The sequence below is a fragment of the Aquila chrysaetos genome, chromosome 18 (assembly GCF_900496995.4).
Source record: "Aquila chrysaetos chrysaetos chromosome 18, bAquChr1.4, whole genome shotgun sequence".
Lineage (NCBI taxonomy): Eukaryota > Metazoa > Chordata > Aves > Accipitriformes > Accipitridae > Aquila > Aquila chrysaetos.
In genome coordinates, this window is record NC_044021.1 from 13446123 (window position 1) to 13468011 (window position 21889).

At 42.4% G+C, this 21889-nt stretch overlaps 1 protein-coding gene and 1 long non-coding RNA gene across 2 annotated transcripts in view; one reads left to right on the top strand and one right to left on the bottom strand.

Annotated features, from left to right (window-relative positions):
• Nucleotides 1-21889, bottom strand: part of LOC115353017 — a 27981-nt gene continuing 6092 nt past the window's right edge. The window contains exons 2-3 of the long non-coding RNA XR_003927374.1: nucleotides 11062-11069; nucleotides 1-2860 (exon numbers count right to left, since the gene is read on the bottom strand). This is a non-coding gene — a long non-coding RNA (uncharacterized LOC115353017). The remainder of the gene's footprint in view (nucleotides 2861-11061; nucleotides 11070-21889) is intronic.
• SERPINB5 (serpin family B member 5) lies at nucleotides 5306-21220 on the top strand. The gene is made up of 7 exons (XM_030041920.2): nucleotides 5306-5534; nucleotides 11262-11436; nucleotides 13970-14107; nucleotides 15065-15182; nucleotides 16590-16732; nucleotides 18202-18369; nucleotides 19709-21220. The coding sequence occupies exons 2-7, from the start codon at nucleotides 11263-11265 to the stop codon at nucleotides 20099-20101; spliced, it is 1134 nt and encodes a 377-aa protein (XP_029897780.1). The 5' UTR covers nucleotides 5306-5534; nucleotide 11262; the 3' UTR covers nucleotides 20102-21220.

Here is a 21889-nt window from a genome sequence, read left to right on the forward strand (position 1 = left end):
ACTTCTATAATTTACTGATCATACAAACAACGTACAGGGTGTGTTCCTTCAAGTAGTACATAAGAATGCAGGCTGTGATTTGGTTGCCTTTAACAGATCTGCCAAATACCAACCCGAGAAGCAAGAATTAACATGTTCACACCTCATTTTAGCTGCATTCAGGGATAAACAAAGGCCTTCACTCCATCCTCCACTGAAAACACACAGCAGGAGAAAATTCAGCCTGTAAAGGCACGCCCATTTCCAGAGAAATCTTCAGCAAATATTGATTCTAAATTTTTATTTTCCTTTAATACACATATATTCAGGCTGTGAAACTGCACTAAGCAACTCTGGGAAAGTGTGTGCCTTCACCCACATTAATCACACAGACACGTATCTACTTGGATTACAGAAGAAAGTGACTCATCTAATGATGACAATGGATAAAAGAAAGAATTAGGGAAAGAAGTCCCTAATTCTCATACCCCCTGCCTCTGTACATTATAAAGAGACACTTAAGGGAGTAATACAAACACAGAGCTGGAAGAGAAGCTGTGTGTCAGAGTCAGGTTTGCTATGGTGGGCAGTGAAGGTCATGTAATCCCTTCCAGAAACTGCTGGAGCTCTGCATTAAAACTATTTTGGTGTCTGAGGGAGAGGGCTGCTTGGTCCCTTTACTCCTCTTGGGAAATGTACTTCTGCTAATTTACCTTATGTCAATGTGGTCTCCTCTCTCTTTAGAGTTTCCACATTGATCTAGGCACAGGAACATCCTATCCCCATACAGATTTTATTTTGCTGGGTGAAAGAGGATAATTCTAAAATTGCTCCTGTGCTCAGTTAGGAACTTACTGATGGATTATTATGCTGCCAATAACTCACTAGTTGAGGTCCTCCACAGATCTATAATCAAGCACAATAAATTGTGGATATGTAGAGAAAGCATCCTCACTAACCGTACTCCTGTGGTAAAGTGGTTTTAATAAGGTGAATCCATTCACCTAAACAATACTAGGTAGTGGCACTTCAAAGATTTGAAAATATCACTAAATGGAAAAAAAATTACTGAGGAAACATGACAAATTTGCATTTTTTTCTGGGACAAACGTAAGGCAGGTGATTTTGAGTTATAGTTTCAGCTTGGCAAAGGAAGCTGGTGCAATAACTGTGGGCATCAGTGACAAAGCAAAAAGAGTATCTGTGTCCCCGTGAGATGGCAACCTGAACCAGCAGTGCACACAGCAATGGGTTCAAAATTTTTTCTTCCTGGAAGGAGTGGATCACAGATGCTTTAGTGAGAAGTAATTAATCCAAAGCATTGCCTCTCTGCTTTTGTTTCACAGAAGTTGATCTTAGTCTTTGTACAGTGGGAAAAAGATAAAGTTTCAGAATAATGTGTCAGGGTTTTCTGTCTTTTACATAGATGGATTTCCCCTTATATTTTGACTTCCTAGTCCTATTGCGAGGCTATTTTCACAGGCTCTTCCACGTAGTCAATCAAATCTATCTCTTCATTAAGCTGATTTATTTGTATTACACCAAGGATTATGCCCGGTGCTAAGTGTTGGGAGCAACGCCTTTAGGGAAAATAGTCAGATCCTCAACAACTTGATTCCAGCACATGGGCTCATTCATTTCCCATTTGCCAGATTAAAGCCTTTGTTCTCACTGAAAGATGTCAGCTGTTTGGTTGCCTACTTAATTTTTTTCCCAATGAACTGTATACCCAAGTCCAGAACAGCCTCACTAAAAAAAAACCCAAAAGTGAGCACATGTAAGTATGAGAAATTAATTTCCTGTCCGTTATTAGAAGTAATCACTGGTGAGTAATACTTCTACGTCAGCAGACATGTTTGAAGAGAACTGTATTGCTACCATACATGTTGAATCAGTGTGTTGCTATGTGACACCATCTTTTATGCGTATCAGTGCAAACGCCTTGGGAAGAAAGAGACAGCTTGTTACTGTTCAGTTTGTGTCTCTCTCAATGGAACCATAGAGTAACACTTCATTATTGTAAGTGTTATTTTAATTTCAAATTAACTTGTGGTTTATAACGGTCTGTGTGATCTTTGCGAGCATTTCTTATGAAAATAAAAAATATTTTGGCTATTGTTTATTCCTGTTGCTAAATAGTAATCTAGACCCATGTTATGTGAGGAATGTGAAAAGTTCTGCTGTGTGTACCTGTTTACAGACACTGCAATCTTACCCTTTGCGTTTTTCTAACTGTATTAAAATTTTAGGTCACTGAATCAAAATAAAAGTGTACAAATCACCTCCTATCACTGGGTTCATTGCAAGATCCAAAGCTTACTGTGAAAGCTGTAACTCAATTAGAAGACCTTTCATGACTGGCAGCATAGAAAGAATGCACCAGTTTGTTCTATTCATTATTCAGTCCCACTTGTAGATGATTTCCCATGTGGTCTGCAAAGCATGACAGCATTAATTGCAATCAGACATGCACCGAACATTAGTGAGTTTGGGCGAAGAAAAAAAACCCGACTACAGTGGACGCTTTGAGTCTCTGAAATAGTTGAAATAGTTCTTCATGCTGTGCTGAGCAGGAGGAGTATTCCCTCTCCCCAAATGAGCTTGTTCAAAGAGTGGAGAGAAAAAGGCTGTTTTTCCTTCCTTTCCAGCAGCATGTAGGAACAGTGTTCCTAGGAGGTGTTCAGAGGGAGTGGCGGGGAGAGCCGGGGGAGTGAGGGCCGAAAGCAGGCTGAGTAACAGGGACGTCACCTGGCTGGTTGCATCCTTTCTGCAACAAAGCGTGTCCGGCTTGCAGCTTCGTAGACGGACACACACAGGTAACTGCTGGATCCTAGCGTCCAGCAATGTCTTAGTTTGTGTTTTTCCTTGGGCTATTGAAGACCTGGAAGAGTGAGGACAAGAGCTTGGTCATTACTTTGTCAGTAGACTGTAACTTGTCTGCGTTACAAGGCTTCAGACTTCAATATTCAAAGTGTTCCATGTCACACACCCATTGTTTCTACCTTATTTATTTACCTTATTTTCTGAGATAGTATCACACTAGGAGGTGTCCAACTTACAGGGGGCTTAAAAATAGTTTTGATTTTTTGATAAGGAAAAATCCTGTTACTGGCTCTTTTTTTTTTTTTTAACTTGGTGATAGAAATACAGGTCATAATAGGTGTGTGTTGAAAATACTTTGAGATTAAACGGAACAAGACTAATTTAGTGAACGGTAAATGCAGGAGACAGGGAAGCTGATGCAAGTGATTGTCATTCAGTCAGACTGAGAAAGAGAGTTCCTGGACTGGGGGAGAACTGCTTCACCTCTTGTCCCTTGCAAACCTCAGCTACCTAGGTTAAGCATCTTCTACTTTTCAAGTCAGCATCTTCTGCTTTTCCACATCTTCCTGGTTGGGCTATAAGTAAGACTCAGTCATATGTCAGGAGTTGCCATAAATATGAATAAGAAGCTACCGGGAAGCCACAGTTATTTTAACATTACCTCCAACAGCAAATGAGCCCAAAATATCCATTCTTAGGGGAAGCAGGACTGCCCTGGGAGCCGCTCAGTTACCAGTGCCAGTGTGGACTCCTTCATTTGAAGCATCACAATTGCAGCAGTGATTATTAGTTTCATGGCACCATGACCAGAAACAATTAATTTCTCACCTTTAAAAGAAACTGATGCACCTACTTATATCTCTATTTCCCACCTATCACTAGCAAGGAAATGGATCTGGTGAGTTGTGGTGTCTCTGTTAAGGCAGTCTGGCTGTTGTCCACCTCTCTGCAGCTTATCCAGAAGCTCCTGAGCCATTTCACAGTGACCATACTTGGTAGACCTGGGTCTGAAGGAAAGTTTGCTCCCGCAGAGACAGCAGTGTTTGGCTACAGATTACCTACAGACACCTGAGAAGAGACTGGCAGCCAATATTGTTGTGGATTTTCATCAAAATTTCTCTTACAGAAGGCATAATTAGATACATAGCAATGATGGCCCAGATGGCCCAGTTTAGCCAGCTGACCTCTATCTTACTTTAATTGCTTAAACACATCCACACCCTGTCTTTGTTATGAATTCACTTATGGCAAAGCATACAAATTTTAAATTTGCTGTCTGGTAATGACGGAAAGTGAACCCCATCTGCATCACAGCAGAAAGTAAAATATAGTTTCCTTTGGGTAATAAGAGCTTAGGAGCCTTTTGGAAGGAAACAGGATTAGGACACCGCAGTATGGCGTGGTTTGTGCTCAAAGCAATACAGGAACGTGTCTTTCCAGGAGGAGATGACAGGTCCCCGGTTCCCACTGTCACCAGTGAGGCACCGTCTTGGTGAGCACACATCCTTTGGTTTCCTAACCCTTTCATTTGGGCAGCTGGGCATGCCAGCACTGCAAACCTGAAAGCGAACTCAATTATCTCGCATTTATCTTTCGTAGCCTAGAAGTATGCAGGGCCACCTGGGTGACTGAGGTGTGAACCTGAGCTGTGCCTGCGGCGTGGCACGGTTCCTCATGGGGACTGAGGTGCAGCCACGGCCTCCCAGGGAGTGATCCCAGGAGTTCCCCGCTGCGGGTGGCCCAGCTGCCCGACCGGGGAATGGCGTGGAGCAGGGGCAGCCCACCTCTTCCTCGCTAAGGACCGCGTACATCTTTCAAATAAAAATGGACCTGGTGGGCTGCCCCATCGCCTCTCCCTCTCGCTTTCTTCTCCCACCCCGCCGTGTTCACCAGTAGTAACGTGGACTGTATGACATGAACCCCGTGGTCCCCGTCCTGGAGGTGAAGGGATGGGACTTTCTGTTCCCCTCCCGCCTCTGGGGACAGCTAGCAGCAGGGAAGGCTGCTCCCCTGCAGAGGACCTGGCTGCCTAAGGGAGGAAGCTCTTGCTTTATAGCAACAAGAAGGGCAGATACTTTTCCTTGAGCGTTAACTCCAGTCTGGCCTTGGGCTTTTAAGGCAACCACATACACACACATGCCCCTTACAAAGACAGAGTTAAGACACAGTCCTAATGCATATACAGATGCAAAGTGCCCAGCCACGCGCTCCTACGCATTTTGGTTGTCTTCCTGAGCATCTTTTTCACAGTTACAGTTTTTCTGCAAATAGCGGCAATTCCAATGCAACTTGGAGTGCTGGTTTTGCTCAGAAGGTCTTTTAATTGCTCATGCACTCCTGCATTCTCTCCTTCGTAGTCTTCGTTCATTCTTGCCTGGTGCCTTTTGTAGTGCGCTTGCTGAAGGCAATGCACAAAGGCTGCTCTTTCCTGCCGGAGCTTGTTGTTGTCTTTAGTAGCTGGGCAGGCAACAACAACTCTGGTGTGAATCATTTTGCTCCTCCAATGTAGGAGTTGCCCATGAAGAATGATTAAGAGGGAAAAAAAAAAAAAAGAAAGCAAGAGTGAGAGGGAGTGTGTGTGTGCACAAATTAAGGTTGGGAAAGAGGGAGTGGTGTCAATGAGCAGGGAAGCTAACAGAGTCTTCTGCTCGGCAAGGTTTCACCGCGGGTAGCTAGTTCTTCGCACTGTACCCATTTCATTGATTCGTTTACCAGGATTATAGCCTTGCAAAGTAAGTACAGCTTTTTTTTTTTCCCTCTGATACTTTAATAAATACCTAACTAATAGTTAACAAATCTCCACTGTGAAACGTAATCACAAAGAGGGAGTGGGATAAGGAAATTTGTACAAAAAGGTATTGCGTGGAATTAAAGGAGCAAAAAAGCCTTACCAAACTACAACGTTTTGGTTTCATCCCAAAATTACTGCTTTTGCTATGCTATATTTCTCCCCCCCTGAAAAGATTCACTGGAAGCCGTGAGTAGGATCTGGCAGGTGAGACAGGAAGGGCATTAGGAGTTATTAAAATATGGTGGTTTATTGCAAATGGCTTTCCCCGTATCAGAGAAAGCAGGTTGTGTGCGATGCCGTGAAAATGCTCCATGTGTCAAAGTAGGATTTAGACTGTTTTGTAAGTCTCTGTTACAGAGGAATATTCCTCTCATTTTCTGCAGAGGTGTGTGTGCTCTGCTCTGTTTGCTTTCAGTTATGAATCAAGTGACTAATCCACACTTGTTTAAAGTGAAGGGCAGGAACTTAGGTCCAGTTAATTACCAATTTATTTTCAGTGCGACCATTTAGTTTGAAGAATTCACTGGCTATTGAGGTACAACAAAGCATATTGCGGTGGCTCGTTTCTCTCTTTCCTTCCTGGAGTGACTTTCCCTGCTATATTGCTGACAATGCTTTTTCCCTAACCGTACGAGACGCTCTGCTCTGACATTAGTCTGATGTCTTGCATTCCTCAAAGAAATGTCTGTTCAGAGGAAATTGTGTCCTTGTTGCGTAGCCAGGTAGTCTGCCAGGTGGAGAGTTGTCATTTGTGTACAAGTAAGCAGAAAAGGCTCACAGAAGTGTTTTTATTTCCTTTATGTGTTGTGTTCACCGAGTAAGAGCTGAAGTGGGGTCATGTTAAATGCTTGAGCTAGTTTCAGATATTAATGCTTCACTCGTGAAACATGCGTGTGGGCTGTTTCATATCATTTATCCTCTTGGTGCAAGTTTGTTTGAACTGGAGAGACTACAGCGCTGGCAGTCACAGCTCCCGAGCTGTAAACCCAATACATTGCCCCAGCACTGGATGGCCAGCACTGTCCACACTTTATCTGCCACAGGGGTCTTCTCCTGGAAGGACTGCTTAACTGAGAAAGGAATAAAATAAATACTTGTTCTGCTTTATCAGATTATCCCTACTGTATAGCTAACTTGATTTGTCAGACATTTCCACACAGGCGTTGCTATTCTCCTGATTATATTTGAAGAAGATAAGCTATATTTAGCTTTTGTCTTAGTAAGCAGATACTAAACAAAGCCTCTCTGTTGGTTTTTGTTTGTTTGTTTTGTTGTTGTTGTTGCATTCAAGAGTGACGAAGCAAAAATGGTGTCTTACACCGATAAACAAGTTTAAATCAGGATTTTCTGAACTGGCTCAGTAGCCTTTCAGCTCCCTTCTGAATCTGAAAGTGTTTCTATAATGCTGTGGCAGAGTCACAGTTTTAAGCAAAGCTGGGTGGATCACAAGCTACCTATGCTTAGAAGATGCCCCAGTGCCGCGGGCCTCTCTAGAAATGCTGACGTACCGCTTTCCCGGGAAAGGAGGCACTCAGCAAGAATCCATGCAGCCGGCCTTCTTAAAATTTCATTTTCAATTTTTTGACTCCTCCCTGTTTGAGGGTTCCCTGTGATTACTCACTCAGGAGCTGCGTCTGATTTCTAAGTCTGCTAATGGGCTTTCCTCTTGATGGGAGCTTCTACCCTTCTCACTTGACTGGAACTGGCTTTAATGGATTCGGAAGGCTTGGGACAATCAAGGCTTTAATGAGATTTAAGATTTTGTAATATTTAATACAGTAAATGCTTTTCAAGAATATGAATGTCATGAACCCTAAATATCACACATCAATAAATGGAGCATAAAAAACTGACTGACCAGGTGCAGTTGAAAAAGATGGTGGGATAGAGATTATGCTTTGCTATCCATCCCATCATTCAAGGTTAAGGGAGAAACTGAGCTTTTGTCCTAACAAAATGCCCTGAATGGGCATTATTTCAATAGTAGCACTAAAAGAAAGAAATTGTAGGAATGGAGAGCTTTACCACTACCAGAAATAGTTTCACTCAGCACAAAAGAATCTCAGAGTATCAGCAGTTACTGGATGAACAAAAGGTAAATAAAAGGATCACCATGAAATACCTCCCATGTTCCTCACTGAAAAGGAACATCCAAACTTTTTAGAAAGTGATGCAACATGAACGGTATCAGAATTACCAGTGAGGTCAGAAAAGAAGAGTTCTTAAGCTATGGTACAGCTTTTCACTGGCATAAGGAAGAAGAGTTGCATTCAATTTTGCAAAATTTCCTATTTTATTTTCTAACTCTGAATCTCTTGCAACCCAAGGAAGTGAAACACAGGTAGCACATACACATCTTAAAATCACTTTAGGTTTGCCAATATAACTGAAAATACTAATGTTAGAATTACAGCATAGCATTTGCAATATTAAGCCAGAAAGGAACAAGAAGTATTTTTTAGTGGTTATGATTGCATATTGATTTTTAGTCTGTAAGGAAGATCCAGTGGCCTAAATAGAATAATATCAGGCCAGCCAGCACTAAAGAATTGTGTTCTACCCCACTAGCAAATAAGATTTTTTTCGGGTAAACTGCATGCCTCATTCTGCATTGTGAGATTCTTCATATTGTTTGTCTTCTTGAGGGTGGTAGATGTCGAATGACACATTCTTGGTTCCCTGGGTAATTTTCCACCAGCTTCTCAGTAAGAAATACCTGGGAAGTTGATACTTGCCCCAGATCTTCAAATTTTAGCTGGGGGGGGCGGGGGCAGAGAGAGAGAGGGAGAAGGAGACAAAGTATACGTATACATATGTATTGTGTGTTCATGTGTGAATGGTTGAGGTAATGGGGAAGATAAGATAAGTAGCCTATGCCAGGGAGTGTATTTAAGACATGCATAGGCACAAAGGTGCACGTCTGGGATGAGCAGAAAGTCATTTTGCTCCTTTGCCCCTGTTGTTCCAAGTTACTCCCTCATCAGCAGTCTCAGTCTTTCAAATTTGTTTAACTGTCTTTTGCCACTGTTCTGCCCAAAGCTCTCCTCCTTTAAGGTGTGTGCTGAGCCCATGGTTTCTGGCAAGATTGACTTTTCTGGTAATTAGTTGCTTTCATGCATGAGAAATCGTGACCGTGTAAAGGAGATAGATGGTTGCAGTGCTGGGCTGGCGCTTCGTTCTCCCTTTACTTCCCAAGATCTCTGAGATGCGTTTCCTGAACCTCACTCTGACATCAGCTGGACGCCTGCTGACACTGGGAAATGGGATCTCACATGGATAATCTCTCTTTACCAAGCAGCTGCTGGGCACTGCCAGGCTACTGGAAGCTGGACAAGTCCAGCCAGACCCATTCTGAATTCGGAGTTCTGGCAAAGCCTCTAGATGTTGCAAAGCATACTCTATATTTTTCCTTGGGGATAACTTTCTTCAGTGATATATATTTAGTGTTTCCCCTCTTCAATACAAATTCCGTTTTTTTTTTTTTTTTTTTTCCAGTGGGAGGGGATTTGTTAGCAAACAGTTTGTTGCTAATACCAACAGTCAGAGCATTTCGCAAGAGTGCAGTGCTGGTTAGGTATGCTTTTCAAACATGGATTTAAAAAGCCTTGGGTTTATGCCAGTATCTTTTTTTTTTTTTTTACTTAATTAGATTGTGCAATGCATTTCAGTAACCTTTAATACAGCATCTTTTACCTCAAAACAAACCAGTTGCCAAATAAACCTGTTGCCTTACCAAATAGATCCAAGACCATGTATAAGTTAATTAAAATAAAAATAAAGACATTTATTTTGTAAAAGGCCTTCTCTAATCAAACAGGCCTTATGAGTAAATCAAAGTGTTTTCTTTACTGTGTCACAGGCAAATGACGCACCCATTCTGTTACTCCCATAAAAATGTATAAATACCACAGATTATTTGGAAGTCATTCACTACTGTCAAGTACCACAACTGCTCCACAGCTTCTGTGTACAATGGTGTCAGACGTTCAGCTAAGTTTGGGCAGTATGACACATACATTCAAATAGGAGAGTGTTCTAATTCAAAACACTTTTCCAAACCAGGATGAGAGTGAACGGTCAAGAAAGGTACCTTGCTGGAGACAATTCCCTGCCCATAGGTTCCCTCTTCCCCTTTCTGCCTCCTTGTACCTTTCTGCTTTCACCCAGTGAGATCTTTCCTGGCTAGGATGCAAATGATACGAACTAGGTAAGTAAATGTTTGAGACTGCAGTATCAAGTAATCAGTTATTGGAGAGAAATCACTGTCCTTAAGGTGTTTCTCAAAGGTTAGCAAACCTCCTACCAATGAAAGAAATAACTGACTTTCCTTTTCATAATAGGATAAAATAGGACCCTAGATCTTCAGTATCAGAGCCTGAAATGCAAATGTAGATAGGTGTGCGTCTGGATAAGAACACACTTTTTAAGATGACCCCTCCACACCATATTTATTCCAATATTTTGCCATTTTTCCTGAAGAGAGCAAATACTGGAGACACCTTTTAAGTTCTGTGTGAAATCTTATGCCTTTTGAAGCCTTTCCCAATATTCATCTTTTCCATTTCCTTTCTGTCTCTGTCAATAGCTTTGGTGGAGCTGTTTAACACCATTTTTAATAGATTGCCCTTTTTTTAAGGATACATGATATTGGGGTGCAGAGTAGTGTCAAATTCAGTATGCCAAAGGGGTCATCTTCTGTGTGCTTGCTGGTCTAAAGCCAGACTTGTGCTATTGATTGAAATTCTGTGGTTCACCCTTGTTAGCTTGAATCTATACAAACGTGCTTATACCAAAGTGCAATTTCAGGTATGTGAAAGCAGTCTGGAAGATGGGAATACTCTCTGGCTTTCCCAGAGCATGGACGGCAGCAACTGTCCCTTGGGCACCACCCTTCCCATTCCTGACTGCAGAGATCCTCTAGCAGCCCTGTGGCAATTGCAGTTATTAAGAATGGCTAGAAAATATTTACAGTTAAAACAGTGTAAGTGATGAGTGGGCACGCAGCAGGATTTATTTAGGAGTCTTCCTTTAAGTTTCGAGGACAATCTCAACCTACAGGACCAGACAGCTTTCTGGAGACTTCTAGCAAGGCTAGGAAGAATGGAGAATCATCCCTTAGAGGAAGGACACGTACCAAAGCTAAAGCTTCAGTGAACAATTAGCCATGAAGCAAGAGACAGGAAAGATTATGAGACTATTAAAGGCCTGTCTGAGAGCCAGGAGAGCCCAGAGCATAGGCAAAGTACCTTTTAAGTTGGCACATTTTAAGAGTATCAATTAAAAAGAGATTAAATTCATATGTGATCCAATTTGACTCAATATGAATGGGTCGCCCTGACCTACCCAGATTTCCCCAAGTGCTTCTGGTAATACTGGCTCCATGTAACACGTGGCATTGCCAGCTGTCACCTGAAGATGATGGCTATTACCGAACCACTCACATTTCCTTGGCTGGGCGTGGATGAGACCTTCCCTGCTCCCCAGGAGCTGCCAGTGTGCTCTGAAGCTGAGTGGGCTCAGCCAGGCCCTCTTCTCCTCTCCCCGAACGTTCAAGCTGCCCAGTCCCCGTACTGGTGTCCAGCCTCCTTCAGTGCTCTGACCCAGCCCCACCACAGCAGGAGCTAGGATTACACTCTGAGTCATCTCTCTTTTCCCTTTTCTGTTTCAGGATGACCATGGACGCTTTGCAACTAGCTAACACTGCCTTTGCAGTTGATATGTTCAAAAAACTGTGCGACAAGGACAAAACAGCCAATATTATTTTTGCCCCACTGTGTACCTCAACGTCTCTGGCTCTGGCATATAAAGCGACGAAAGGTGATACTGCAGATCAAATGAAACAGGTAAGCTGTCAGCATCCTGTTCTGTGGCTGCAAAATTATATGGCTGTCGGAGGTGGCTTTCTTATTTATTCTTGTTAATATTCTACTGGATGTCTGGTTCCCTTGTAAGCCAGGCTGCAAACTGTCCCTCTGAAATTCCTGAATGGTTCCACACTCCATGGCCCCACACAGCAAAAGAGGCTGAAAATCTGGCTTAAAGAAAAAGCTTTCTCAAGCGTGTACACAGTGGAAGGGGACATGGCAGAGTCCTCAACAGTTGCATTAAAGCCTTGTCTCCTTTTAGCGTAGTGTTGATTGTGGCTGCAAGTCACAGTCAAGATCACTGCATTTTCTGAATAATGTTTTTTCATTATTCAAGAATGCCTAAACTTTATAGGACTGGAAATAATTTTGCCATTATCTGTCAGCAGCAAGTATGCTTAGCAGCCTGCAGCTGACATTTCTGCTTTCTCCTGAAATACCACTAAGAGGAAGCGGGTGCAGTAGAAGAGGGCACAACTTCAACCGTGTTTCTCCTTAGAAGCAGCTCATAGTGTTCAAAGGGTTCCCAACACCGTGATGCAGCATGGCAGTCATGATGCAATCAGTTTATCAAGCACACTCTGTGGTGCAGGGAGGCAGCCTTGCAGCCTCTTCTGCTGCCTCTGTGTAAGCAGAGACCTGTGTAGTTTCTTTGTGTCCCAAGGAGGGTGCCCACGGTTTCTGCAGTTACCTAAAGGTGGATGAGAAGCAAATTCAGTATGCATTTATATGCTGATTATCACCTAGCTCTGAGGGACACTCTACATATTTGAACATATTTTCTGTCCTTTGGGAATTCCTCCCTGTACTTCCTCATTCACTGAAGGGTCCCCCTGAGCGCAGCCTCCTGTGCCGCAACTCATGCCACAGATTACAATGAGTCTCGTGCTATTTGCAGAGCTGTGCAGCAATATATCCATTAAGATCTTCTAGGCATTGCAGATTTTTCCAAACAGCATTGTTTTTTAAAAAAATTTAAAAATTAACTCTAGATTTTTTTTTTTTATTTAAATGACACCCTGCAGCTTCCTCACCATTTCAAAATTCAAGTGTTGTCTTTCTAATGGGAGAGTTCAAAATATTAACCTGCCCTTAATTTTGCTTTCACTTGTGTCTGCAATTTGCTTTGAACCATCCCATAATAAGTTAACGTACACATCCATAAGTGGAGCTCTGTTACACAAGTGCGTTTATATTTCATATTTCTCAAGTGGTATATAAAAAGTGCTGACTACAGATACTAAGGAGAACTTGGTATGTTCTTAAATGTAGTATCTCCTGTCTGCCCCTGAGTTCGTGCTTGGGTTTTAAATACTAGATACAAAAGGAGCCAGATCAGCAGGCTTACTCTGGAATATCAGTTAACAAACCTGTGCCAAAAGCTTTCCCAGGTAGAAAAGCTGCAGTAGCATAGCTTCCTCCCCAAACACAGTTTCCAGGCACAGAATCTTTCTGCACTTAACATGCTAAGAAATAAAAGTGCTGGAGGAAAAGGAAATTAAGTTGAGAAGAGGAGTTTGGCTATAAGAGCTCTCCGGGTGCGCTGTCCTTGGGAGCTTATTTCCTTCTGCTCCCACTGAGCAAGGAGAGGGGAGGACACGGGGGGGGGTGGCTAAGGCAGAGCAGCAATTTGTTGTGTCTGGGAAGATATGATGTCTTCAGGGAGAAAGAGCAGGAGCGAGGGACAAAGGGAAAAGAAGGTCACTAGTGCCCGCTATGCCTCGTGCGGGAATTTGAGACAGGGGAGGAGAGTTGGGCAGGCTGCCTGTAATGAAACAGCCGCTATCAAAGACCCTGTAATAAGCAGGCATTAGAAGTTCAATTCATATTTACAGGGTTATTTTCAAACAAAACCAGCAGTAACCTCTCGCCTCTGGTACGTAAAAGCAGCGAGTTTCAGGTCACCCCAGCACTTCCTGGGACTTGTCATTCCCAGGAGCTGGGAGGTGGCCATGTGTGGATCAGCAGCCTTACCTCCAGCTCATACTTTGTCTACGAAAAGACATAGTTATCTGATCAATTTTTGCTGAAATGTCATGTGATGTCATGTATCAGTCACAGCAATCAGAAAACTTGATGATCTGTTAAGCATTTTTAAAGGTGTAGCCCACTTCTAGAAAGGAGACTAACTGGGACCCTCATTTATCTGGCTTAAAAGCTCCAGGTTTTTGGACAAGAATGTAAGTTTGGTGAAAACATGATGACTCCATCCCTGAGTTTTAATCGACTAAGCCACATCACCAGCATGAACAGCTCTATTGATTTCTTTGGACTGCTCACAGGAAAGAAATGCTTTTGGTTAAAGTTCTGGTAGGATCAGGTTTTTACATTTATATGAGGATGTCAAATAAATAAATAATTTTTGAGTAACAACAGCGAGAGGCTGTGTTGTTAAATACGAAAAGCCACAGCTCTGACACAAACTAGCATTATTTTTTGCTAAGCTGTTAGGAATGTTTAGATAATAATAATAAAAAAAGATGCTTAGTATTTTATTACGTTTATTTAACAGGTACTCCATTTGCAAGATGTCAAAGATGTTTCTTTTGGGTTTCAAACAGTAACTTCAGATGTTTCCAAACTCAGCTCTTTTTTTGCACTGAAAATGGTCAAACGGCTCTTTGTAGACAAGTCTCTTAATCCTACCACAGTAAGTACTGCAGAAAAGCTCTGGTGCTATGAATTGCTTGGCCAGCATGTTGACGGGTTGTGGTGTCAGACTGGAATGTTATTTAAAATAAATTCGCTCACTTTTGGCTGTTACTTGACTAGACTCAGGTGATGAACAACATAATATTCTCTGCTGCCATAAAAGTTTGTAGGAGGATGGATGAGTGTGCTGCTTGACCGCAAGCTATGCAACTATTACAACACTTCTAATTCTTTCATTAATATGCTTTAGGTCAGTAGCTCAGTAGGTTTTGAATGCAACATAACTTCTATGCCACATCAAGGTCTTTGCATTGTAAGTATGAGCAAAAAGGAGTTTTAAAAACAGTTGGCGGTGCATGTGTGTGTCCAGTTCACACACCCAAGTAATTACTGCATACGCTGTAGTTTTCTTAAGCTGTCCGAGGAGGCAGAAGCCTGGCTATTGAAACAACACAAGTAAGGGAGGTGGTGTTTGGCCTTATAACTTATGGACCTTGCAAATAACTGAGAAAAATGTTGTGGGTTCCGCACCTCCGAAGTTGCCTTTGAATAGGGCCCCAAGCAAGGACAACATCAGCCTAAAGGTGATGTTTCAGAAAACTTAACATGCTTAAATGATGCTATGATTAGATTGCCTGCTGTTCAGCCTCTGCTACAGCAAAGGCCAATACCCATCCGCAGCAATAAATGTCTCAACTGGTGAGGACAGACATGATGTGAGCAGCCTTATTTCAGTGGCCCTTATTTCAGTCCTCTCTCTTACCCAGGCCTGGACTGAGAGTAGTTTTATCCTTTCAAACTCTGGCAATGTGGCCACTCCTGCAATACCAAAGTTACTTTAGCTGGTGACTAACCTGTGGTGAAGCTCAGGATGCTGATGTTGCAGGGGTCTATAAAGAGCCATTGAGTGGATGGCATTTAACCAAGGATGACTTTGGTACCTCGTGTCTTTCAGGACTTTGTTAACTCCACAAAGAGGCCTTTTCCATCTGAACTGGAACTAGTGGAGTTCAAAGAAAAAACTGAGGAAACCCGGCAGAAGATCAACAAGTGTCTTTCAGAGCTAACTGACGGTGAGTACAGCTTAACCTTGGGGATGCTGTTTGCCTCTTTGGAGAAAGAAACCTTTGTCCTTGTGACACCTCTTTACTAATGCTTTTAGAAGTAAATACATAGTGAAAGCAAGGGGACTAGACCTACTATTTGGATTCATGAGGATTAGCAACGTCAGCCTGTTTCGAAATCACTAACTTTACTACTGCAGCATTTCTGAAGGTGGAAATGTGAGACTGACCTTGCATTAGCCTTGGGGAAAGCTGCTCACGTTTGACTGCAGCGGGACAATTTGGGAGAACGACAGCTCCTGGCTGTGGAGCTTCACAAACATCTGACATCAATGCATCTAACCCAAGCCCTGGTTTCCTTGAAAAGTTTTATTGCAATGGGAAGTACTTGCTGGACTCTGAACTTCAGGCTGTTAATTAATAGCTCAGCTTCGCTCAGTTCAGCTGCTTTTGCCAGCAAGGCTGCCACAAGCAGACGTGCGTCTCTCGCGTGCCTTCCTGTGGAAATGGGGCTGCAGGGACTTCTCCCCCAGTACCGCTGAGCCAGGTCCCAGGAGATGCACACCAGTGACCGTGAGGGTCCCCAGGCAGAGCCTGCCCAGTCTGGGGGGGGGCAGAGGTCCAGCCCTGGCCCACGCGAGCACGCAGCACCCTCACAGAGCCTGTCTGCAGCCTGGGCAGAGGTAGCTCTGGGGTCGGTTGCTGCCTGTTGCCCTCGTCTGGCACAAATATGAAAACATGGGTGCGTGAGTCTGGTCCTTCCCAGGCTGGCACGGGTGCCCGTGTGGAAGCACCTTGCCCTGCCAGTGCAATCCGTGCATGAGGGCAGGGCTTGCCTCCCCGGTGCTCTGAATTCGGTGTCTTTTATGGCAGTGCTTGAACAGGTCTGAAACAGAGCGAGGGCGGGCACAGCATTTCCATATTCTTTTTGAAGACTCTAGCAGTATTTGGCTATGAACTGTAATCAGAGCAGCATTTTTTATTATTCTGGTTATTTTGTTCTCATGTATCTGTCTAGAAATGAGTAGCTGCTAATCTGGAACTTCCCTTCAAGTCTTGCTCTTCATATGACAAATGCTTTTTCGCTTACACCTGTTGAATTTCACTGAAAATCCAGTACCTTCTTTACGGTACTGAACAAAAGCAGTAGGCATATTTTTGATTCCATGCTATGTAAGCCAAGAAAACATGTAATTTGGAAGATCTGCCTTGATCCCAAATCCCATTTCAAACATTAAGCTGCAATTTTAAGTAAGTACTTCTTTTTGGAATTTTCCATTAGAATTAAAATCTTTTATCTGTGAGGGGCAAGACAGAAATTTTTTAATTCAGTGAAATGTTTCCATGTTCAGTTGAAACAATTGATATACTGATAATGTATTTTTGTATTAACAACCATCTTAAACCTGTTCACAGGCAAAATGGAGAATGTTTTGAATGAGGATAGTGTAAGTGACCAGACTCAGATCCTCCTAGTTAATGCAGCTTATTTTGTCACAAACTGGATGAAGAAGTTCCCAGAGGCAGAGATCAAAGAATGTCCTTTTAAAGTCAACAAGGTATGTTCTGGAAAAAAAGAAACAAAACCGAGTGCTGTTTCCACTCAAGAAAATGCAAACTTTGAGCTAAGGAAATCCCAACAAGAGAAAATGAGAAATGTTTATTATTACCATGGCATTCTTAGACTCTATCTAAACCTATATGCTGTTGCAAGGGTCCCTAAACCAGTTTGCTTGTCATGTTGTTTTAAAACTTTGCTGGTGCTTTCACATCCATCTTTCAAAGGCTCGGTGTGAAAACAGACTGTCCTGTTAGTACATTTAGACAACGGGAGCTGAGTACAAGTGATCAGAAGCAGCCATTGCCTACAGGGAGATGCACAGTCTCACAGCGAGCTTCTTCCAAGAGATTGCAGCCTGCACCAGAGGCTGCATCCCAAAACCAGCAGGGGTGAAGCACAAAACTTCGCATTTCTCGTGGTCACAGAGCTAATGAAACATCTACACCCGTGGGGTCTCTTTGAGGATACCCCTTAGGTGCCTGGCCCTGAGCTTTCCTCTGCAGGGATGGTGCCCCATGAATCTCCCTCTTTCCAGTGAGGCGCAGGACTGCAGCCCTCTGCGTGTCAGCCCTGCTTAGCCACGAGCTCCGAGTGGGTGCAGCACCTGGGGCTGTCACCTTCAGGAATCTGTGACCAGTGATGAATATTGTGGTCAGACAGTCAGCTTTGAACCAAGGTATAAAGCTGGGCAACATTTGTGAGATAAAGAGATTATGCTCCAAATATATACATACATATATATATATGTGCATGAGAAAAGTTGGAGTTTCAGGTTCACTGAAAATATTCATAAATTGCCACATCAGCCAACAGTTTCAGCTTAAAAAGTTTTTAGAATTATACAATCAACACTAACATTTTTAAGTGAAACTTCTCGGGTTTTTTTCCTAAAGTAACATTTTTCTACTGAATTTGAATTTTGAATGAGTTTCCAGGTGAACAGAACAGTTTGTAAATCTTCCCTATGAAATAAAGAGTTTTGTTTTGTTTTGTTTCATTCATGAAAAGCAAAGACATAGGGCTTTAGGTAAGCCTGAAATTTCTTCTTCTGTTTCAGCTCCTGAACCAAAATATCAATTATTTGTATGAACAGCTTGACTTTCACTGTTGAGATGTTCTCAGTGCTTAACACTTACTGGCAATTACCCTGTAGACAGTACAGTTTGTAGCACTCAGTGAAACAGGCACAAAGGGCCACCAATATTAGGTAAATTTCTTTTTTAAGGCACATCCCGAATATGTTGCTATTGTATTAAGTAGAATTCTGTTCCACTTTTCTTTGGAAAGCTCCCTACTGTAAAAAGGCAACAGGGTCTCTTACAGCTGGTTTCATTACCTACGAAAGCCAACAAATTCTCTGATGGTAACTGAATGTACCACTTCCATGCAAGCTTACAAACTTCCCTCTCTCACCATCTTATTTGTGAATTAAAAGGAATGCTAGATTGTTTCCTCTGTGTTTTACAGACTGAAACTAAACCAGTGCAAATGATGAATCTGGAAGCTACTTTTTGCCTGGGCTATGTAAAAGAATTAAATGTGGCCATCCTCGAGCTTCCATGCCTTAACAAACATATAAGCATGCTCATTCTGCTGCCCAAAGAGATTGAAGATGAGACCACTGGCTTGGAGCAGGTGAGAGAAAAAAATAGAATTAGCACGATGCTTCCCTTGGAAACAGCCCACTTCTAATGCCATATAGCTTATGGAAGGTTTTCCTTATTTAGACACTATATAGAAGTTTCCTGTAAGTAAGTTTCCTGTGAATTTGCCTTCTCATTCTGCTTCTCTGTTCCTGATCTCATATTTGTGACATCATTGTTTCCACTGTGGCCAAGTGTGAGGTTGTGAACAACACTTTGTTTTAGATAGGGTATGCACAGAAGACAGTGTAAAGTGCAGAAGGTGCCCATGATGCACTCTAGGAATCTGCATCAATTTGAAAATTTGGACCCCCAAAATAATTTTCATCTTAAGATTTTTGTTCTTGCTGTAGTAAAGTGCTTAAAGTCATACTTACTGGGTACTCAGTAATGCTGACATTATTTACTCTAGTGTCCTCATTTTTTTTCAGTTGACATGTATCTGTGATTTATTTTACTAAGGTCTTACACTTCTCTAGGTTTTAATTTTGAGCAGAGGTGCCTGAAAATGAGCCATTTTTTATTAAAATTGCACATGAATTCGAAAATGAATAGGGCATTTCCTAAAGAACACCCATTTCTTATGTCATTTCTCTATGAAAATTTTAGAACATATTTTCACCTCTCTTCAAAGTTTGAGGATTAGGAGACAGATGATCACACAAGTCTCCTTTGTAATTTGCTGCAACTGGCCATAAATTTTAAAGGCAGGAAGAATCTGCCTTTGCAGCTGCAAGGTACTTTTATATGTAGGAGTAAATTACAGAACACATATATCTTAAAATGCAAGTGAGGCCTTTCCTGATACCAATTTGTTGTGGCCCCAAATTCTGCCTCGTCACTTCCCAGTTTTCTAAAAATTGCTCAAACAGCTGCCTGTTTGATTGAGATCAGGCTCTGGATTTGGAGTCTTTTTCTGTCCCAAATACCAGCAATTTCATTACTCTGTAAGGTCAGAAATCAAGACTTTTGGCTCTGCCAGTTGGCTGGCTGTAACCTGGGTAGGGACTGCCTTTCTCAGGTTCCTTCATATGGTTGTTGAGGTGATTGCCTATCAAAAGCTTGTAAGGGGCTAATAGTCAGAGCATGTACATACAGTGGAGTTGCTCCAGAGGCCTGTCCTATGGATTAAATCATACTTGCATCAATATAGCCCAGAGTATGTTAACCCTGAATGCTACAGTTGTGAATTCAAAAGCAAAGGTTGCCTTTTGGACTTTATTTGGGGGGGGGCTTGATAGGAGTGGGAAGTTCAGGAATGGTCTTTTTTTTTTTTTTTCTCTCTTTCCTTGGACTGCTTATTAATTTCCTTTGTTCCTTTATGTCTTCAGCTGGAAAAGGCACTCACCCCCGAGACATTATTACAGTGGACCAATCCCAGCATGATGGCCAACACCAAAGTGAATGTATTTCTTCCAAAGTTTAGTGTGGAAGGTGATTATGACCTGAAGCCTCTTCTGGAAAGCCTGGGAATGACAAACGTCTTCAATGAGAGTGCATCAGATTTCTCTGAGATGTGTGAGACAAAAGGTGTGGTTTTGTCAAAGATCATCCATAAAGTCTCCTTGGAAGTAAATGAACAAGGTGGCGAGTCCCGAGAGGTACCAGGATATCGGATTCTGCAACACAAAGATGAATTTAAAGCTGACCATCCATTTATATTTTTGTTTAGGCACAACAAAACTCGCAACGTGATTCTTTCAGGCCGATTCTGTTCCCCTTAAGCAGGGAGTATTCATTATGAAAAAGCACAATTACATCCATGGTGGTGCATGTTCCTGTAAAGCTTGGCATCCTGACTATCATCTTTGAAAGGAAATCTAAGAGGTTCATATATCAGCTGGGTAATACAATGTACTCTACATATGCAGCAGAACTAGTTTATCTCCTTATGTTTCATCCCCTTAAGCTGAAGGATTCCCACTGTGAAGAACACATCGTATTTTACTGAGAAGTATCCCAGCCTCAGCAACAAGTATATTTTGTTCCTCTATGACATCTCTTTCCCAAAATGAAGTGAACTGAGAGCCCATTTTAGATAGACCAGGAGTTGGAAAGGGCTCTGAGAGGAAGAGCTACATTCCTGCTTCCTAGCCAAACCACTCTCCCTCGTGATCCACGCTCTGTGGATTCCTACTGCCTAGAAGGGGAAAATGTGGACACGTGGTGTGATAGCCCTCCCCTCGTACCTGGCCACACTCTGGTGGTCCACGGTGCCCGACCGGACCCTGCCAATGCCCAGTGAAACAGTGCCCAAGTTCTGCAGCGTAGCTAGACACCTCAGGCTGGCATCAGAGTTTGCATCTGTGAAACAGCAGCTGCACTGAGACCTATGGATGCAAAGGGCAATAATCATGGTGACAAGATGTGCACCTAGAAGACTCTTCAGCGTGAGCTACGTCAGTTCATAGATTGGGGAAGCTGGACTCTGCTGTGTGGGATTTTGACTCATTGCCCTTCAGATATGGAAGACGGGACCAGTTCACTGCAGCTACAAGGAGCTCTGTTGTATATATCGTGAGAAAAAGAATGTTATGCAATTCTAGGGAAGAAAGCAGTTGGATTAATATTGGAAGTGCCACCCTTTTCATGCACAGATGATCTGCCATTTCTAGTTCTGGATTCAGCATTAAGGAGACTCCATACAATTACTTAATGTCTGAGGCATGAGAAAGAAATAAGGACTTCAATTTGAGTGAGATTAACATTGTAATTACCAGTCTCCAAATTCCATATGAAATCATGGTAATCAGGTTTCATTTCTATCTAAAGACTGCCTGCTGCATATGTTCAGTACTGGTTTACCTAATTACTGTTCAGAATAAAGCACTATAAAACCTGTGTCAAATGTCTGCAATACCTCTGGCGTCAGTCTGTGTTCACTTTTATGTGTTCACTGACAGTATTGACCTCCAATAAATGATAGGAATGGAAATGAACAGATTCATTTAGGCCACAAAATCAAAATAAAAATCGAAATCAGTCTCTGGATTGCCCTTCTGGACAACATGTTAGTTCCTAGTAAGGACTATGTTACTAGCTGATCACAATATACAGGGAATTCAATTATGTATCCTCAAAAAATGGGAGCACTTTACTTGAGAATTCCTCTTGGTGTTTCAGGTCTGAAAGAAACTGGAAAGAGATTTGTAAATGGGAGCATGCAACCCCTAATGTGCATACTGCTCTTCTAACACCAGAGAACAGCACAGTGGTTATTGTGAATTTGGAGACAGGAGTTCTGTTTTGTTTCTTGACCTTGCCAACCCACGAGAAGCCTTTAGACACAATGGTTCAGTGGCTTTACCAGCTTCCCTCCCTCTGTGGATCTTTAATGGGCTCTAACACAGTTTAATACCAGAGGGTTAACTGGAGTCATTGGCCCATCTTTATAGGTACTGAGGGGACTAACTTCAACAAAAAACAATGGGAGGTGAGACCCTGCAGACCTCTGGGGGTCTTTGCTGATATGCAACCAGGTGTCCTGATACATGGATAGTCTCAGAAAAAGA